This window comes from Phaseolus vulgaris, chromosome 3, assembly GCF_051622355.1.
Source record: "Phaseolus vulgaris cultivar YP4 chromosome 3, ASM5162235v1, whole genome shotgun sequence".
NCBI classification, from domain to species: domain Eukaryota; kingdom Viridiplantae; phylum Streptophyta; class Magnoliopsida; order Fabales; family Fabaceae; genus Phaseolus; species Phaseolus vulgaris.
In genome coordinates, this window is record NC_143500.1 from 33,156,854 (window position 1) to 33,161,836 (window position 4,983).

Below are 4,983 nucleotides of genomic sequence, written 5' to 3' on the forward strand. Positions count from 1 at the left end.
TAACAATATATGATTAGTCATTAATTACTTTATAAATGGAAATTTCTTTGTCAACTCATGATTAGAATCAACGGCACCGTCACTCATGTGTTCACATTCAATATGAATACAAACTCTAATTTTCTCGGTGCTATCAAAGTGGGTTTATGTTAATACAACTTTAAATTCGAGTAGGGCAGTGAAAAAACAAAAGCATAAGGTAGACAGCTAGAGTTGTTGTTTTTTGACTAATATTAGATGTTATAAAGTGGATGAACAGTTTGTTTTATTAATATTTAATACAATGTTTAAAAAATATTTTTTTTTTCATTAGGGAGAAAATTGGGTACTAGATAGGGCTGAAAATGAAGGGCCTCGTGGAAGAAGACCCCACAGGGATTAGGGTTCCTTTGGTTGGTCTGTGTTGTCCAATCTTCCACGTTCCCATTCCCCATATCATATCATTATCACATGCCATGAAGTGGGAACTGAGCTTGTCCAATGGCTTTATTTCATTACATAAGCCTCAGAATTTACAGACCTGCATTTCAGGGTCCCTCAGCCACCACCACAGAGAGAAATTAATCTTCCACAAGTAAAAAAAAACACAGAAAACCAATGTAAAATAGAATGAATGCTGTTTATATGATGAAAAATGTTGAATTTTAAATTGTAGGAATAAAAGTATTTATAAATTTCATTAGTTAAAAAAGTTAAAAAAATAAAAAACTTATAAGTTGATACTGAAAGAAAATGTTAAAAATGATAGAAAAAGAAGAAGAAAAGTGGGTAAATGGTATAAGATAAAGTTTGTGTACATTGGTGAGGTGGTCTCAGTGAGACTACAGAAACATGAATAGGAATAAGGTATATGAGAAGGCAGGAATAAGACCTAGGAAGGTTTCAAATTTGAAGAGAAAAAGATTTAGGGTGTGATGAAAATAGAAAGGTTAATAATAATGATGAGTGAGAAGAAGAGAAGAGATTAGTTGAAGGTGGTGAAGTTGGAAAAAAGGGCATAGGTTAACTTATTTGACAGTGTAGGGGGGTCCAGTTAGCATTAAATAATAGTAGAATGAAGTTGAAAAGTAATCACGTGTAAGTGAAGGAGTGTGTCTTGTGAGCATGTGCTTTGGTGCAGTAGCCGACCCTTCTTTGGCTTAATGAATGGATGAATGAGATAAGGGAAAGTGATGAATAAAAAGGACTCATTTTCCATCCCTCCTCTCACGGATCTTGCCCCTCTCTTCTCCTATCTCTCTCTCTTCCTCCCCAACTTTTCCTTCTTCTCTTCTCTTCTCTTCTTTCTCTTCATCCCTTTTATATAACCTCTTTCACTGCAAACAACACACAATTCAAACCCTGTCACCCTAATGGCCTCTTGGAAGAAGACCATCACAACACCCTTCAAAAAAGCTTGCACTTTTTTCAACAACCAACCACCAAGGGATCAAAAGAAGTCTCAACCAGGTCTGTGTGCCTCCAAAGGAAAAAACTTCAAATACTCTCTTGCTTCTGTTCATTTCTTGTCAGAATTTAAATTTCACTTTTCGTTGCAAGCCTTTGCTCTGTAGATTATCCAAATAAAACACAAATAACTTTGACCAATTTCAAATTACTCTTTGGTTACTTTCTGTTTCAGACAAGCCAAAACTAAAGCATTGATACTTTCTCAATTGAAAACTTACATTTTTTTCATGAACTTTGTCTGTTATATGCTGTAATTGTGATGGATCTGTGGACTGTGAATTGCAATATGTATATATTGATGAGCTGGTGTGGTATGAATTTGCAGAACAAGAGAGGCGAGTGATGGATCTGCAAGGGGAAGTGATGGCATGTGGGTACGAAGATGTTCAAGTCATGTGGTCTATTCTGGATAAGTCCAAATCCACAAACTGCAATATAACATCTTCAAGCTGACCCTATCCTTGTTCTACCAATCAATCAAAAATGGCACTGCAGCAATTAGCTAATGTTTTTGTATGCTAATGTTAAGGTCATGATGAATGTAGTTCTGATCCCAGAAAATGAAGAAAAAAAAAATGAAGTGTAGGGTAGTGTAGTGTAGGTGTGTTGTATTGTGTGAAGTCAAAATGTGATGTGTTGTAGGGAATCCCCATGATTGATGAGAAAATCATGGCGAGATTATTATGATGAAATGTAGATTAGATTCTTTGAACTTCTTTCTATCTCTGTCTTAGTCAATAGTCAATGTTCAAATTTCGAGACAGAGAAATATCTTAGAGAGGACACTGAACATGGGACAGCGTGTTAGACTGTCATGGTTCGTTTGTTCGCTATCAATTATTATCAATTATTGATGATAACAAAAATCAGGATAACATCAAATTTTATTCTATTTTAATATCTTATTTTTTCGACAACACCACTCTATCACCAACAAAAGATTAAGTTATCTCTAAACACACCACTTCATGAAGCTACATAGGTAAAATTTGGGATAACCTCAACAATCTTAATTCCCATCACAAGATTTAAAGACATTCCCTGTTTAGCTAAGACTACAATGGATGCATTTCTCTCTTTACATGCATATCTAAATTTATAAAGTTTTATATTTGATTTCAGAGTATGACACCAATGATGAACAAAACTTCATTTTTCACCAATATCTTCTAGCTTTAATTAAATGCAAAATATAGCTCACGATTATTATACTTTCATAATAGAACATTGAACTGAATTGCAAACCAAAGACTTGAGAAAACAACCATTGTTGTGACACTAAAAAAAATTAAATCCATGAGTATTGTTTGAATAAAAAAGTATGTCGTTTTATTCATCTTTATTTTTTTTTCCTACGTCAAGAATTTCTCACTTGAAATTATGTGTTATGTTGAAATTAAATTTCATTTATCATATAACTTCAAAGAAAATTAAACATATTTGAATGAATATTAATTTATAGTCTCTAAATAATTTTAAAAAAACTAGTTAATTGCATACAAACTTTATAAATTCTAGATTTAATTAAAAAAGAAGGAAAAAAAATTAGATTAAATAGTTATTTTATTTAAATTCACCAAAAACTAAAAATAGATACAATAAAGTTATTCAACAAGACTCATGTGAAAAATATATATGAGATTACTATAATAATGTGTGAATTTACCTTTAAATAAGTATAAAAATATTAAAAAAAACATTTTTGTTAACTAAAAGACACACTACACAAAAATCATGAAATAGAAACTAATTTTAGAGACTAATAATTAGTTGTTATAGTGATTAAAAATATTTTTAGTTTTTATTATTGTTAAATGATTTCTAAATTGGTATCTAATTAGCAACCAAGGTTTTTTGCTACCAAATTTATAATCTAAATAATTGGTAGTTAAAATCTTGGTAGCTAATTACATACCAATTTAGAAACTATTTAACAATAATACAAACTAATTTATGAACCAATTTTTTTTAGTTTCTAGTATGATCTCTAATTTAATCACTAAAACAACTAATTTTTTTTTTAAATTGATTTCTATTTCATGATTTTGTGTGACTGTGAACAAGGAAGTCTCATTCTCCAAACTATATATTTTAATTTATTTATAGTATTAAACCACATCTTAACAAATAATAAAACAAATGTTGTACTCTTTCATTTATTTTTTTTCTAGAGAAATAGATTTGGAAATAGTAAAAGATGATTGAGAAAAAAATGTTTTACCACCAATTTTATACAAGAAAGAAACTATATTTTAATGTTTATTTGTTTTTCATCTCTTTTATTTCATCTAAATATTTTAATCTTTTTATTTTATCGTATTTGTCACTTGAACTTTTATTTTTTCTCTTTCACATCCATTTCAACACACCGACAATTATATGTCATTATTGGTTTCGTATTTGTCAACAATACTTACTTTTGTCATTATCATTAGTAAATATATGTCCCTGTCTGTATCATTATTATCTTTCATAAAAAAATAATTATATTATTTATTATGTTGTTTGGTTTTAGATATTTATTGATTTAAAAATTAGTTCAATATGAGAATTTAAATCAAATTAAATAGACTAGTTGGATTTTTTTTAGTTTAACCGAGTTTAATACGGATTAAATCAATTAAATATATTTATTTTTAAACTTAGTTGGGCAAGAATCAAATCAGTAATAATAAATATTAATATATATTTTTATTATTTTCATTGAATACTATTTACAATCGTATATTTTTTTTTGTAATTGTGGTTATTATTTATTTAGTATAAGTAATTAGAAACAAAAGATGTTCTTAATACATATTTAATGAAAATATCATGTATGAAATTTGGGCAAAATCAAGTACGTGTGTATGTTTTACTCCAAACGGAGATTTATATATTTACATAACAGGGGAATAGATTGATTTAACAAGCTTATTTTTTATAAACGGTATGAATTGTAAAAGAAAGGTCAAAAAGTTTGTATCAAATAGTCTTTTAAATTGTTGTATGTTGAATAGTCTTAAATGCCTAACATTGTAAGAAAGGCCGATGAATAGTCTTAAATTGGTCACACCAAACGTTTTAAAGTATGTAAATAGTATATTTATATAATTTTTTATTCTTAAGATGCAGATTTTACTTATGATCATTAATATAAAAAAGTTATTTTTATAATAATTTATTCTTTTGATTGGTTTTATGATATTTGTTAAATCACTACAAAAAAAATCAGTATTATCTATGGATTTTTACCCACGGATTTGAATTCGTAGGTAAATTCAGCATTACCTACGGATATTACCTACGAACAACATTACCTACGGACATTACCCACAGGTTCTTGAATCCGTAGGTAAATTCAGCATTACCTACAAATTATTACCCACGAAATCTGAATCCGTAGGTAAATTCAACATTACCTACAAACTATTACCTACGGATCTTATTACCTACCAACTTTTATCTACGGATCTCTATTACCTACCAACTATTATCATAATAATTATATATATAATATTAAAAATATTAATATAATATGAAAAATCATAATTC

The 4,983-nt window shown here is 28.7% G+C and overlaps 1 protein-coding gene across 1 annotated transcript; it reads left to right on the top strand.

The window, feature by feature from the left end:
- Positions 1 to 1,211: 1,211 nt before the first annotated feature.
- Positions 1,212 to 2,341, top strand: LOC137807104 (uncharacterized). Its single transcript, XM_068607560.2, has 2 exons — positions 1,212 to 1,449; positions 1,775 to 2,341. The coding sequence occupies exons 1-2, from the start codon at positions 1,353 to 1,355 to the stop codon at positions 1,900 to 1,902; spliced, it is 225 nt and encodes a 74-aa protein (XP_068463661.1). The 5' UTR covers positions 1,212 to 1,352; the 3' UTR covers positions 1,903 to 2,341.
- Positions 2,342 to 4,983: the final 2,642 nt, after the last annotated feature.

Excerpts from the sequence above, each read along its gene's own strand:
- LOC137807104 (XM_068607560.2), top strand. The coding sequence starts at position 1,353 with ATGGCCTCTTGGAAGAAGACCATCACAACACCCTTCAAAAAAGCTTGC. Across the intron at positions 1,450-1,774 it reads TCAAAAGAAGTCTCAACCAG|AACAAGAGAGGCGAGTGATG; the intron begins GTCTGTGTGCCT and ends ATGAATTTGCAG.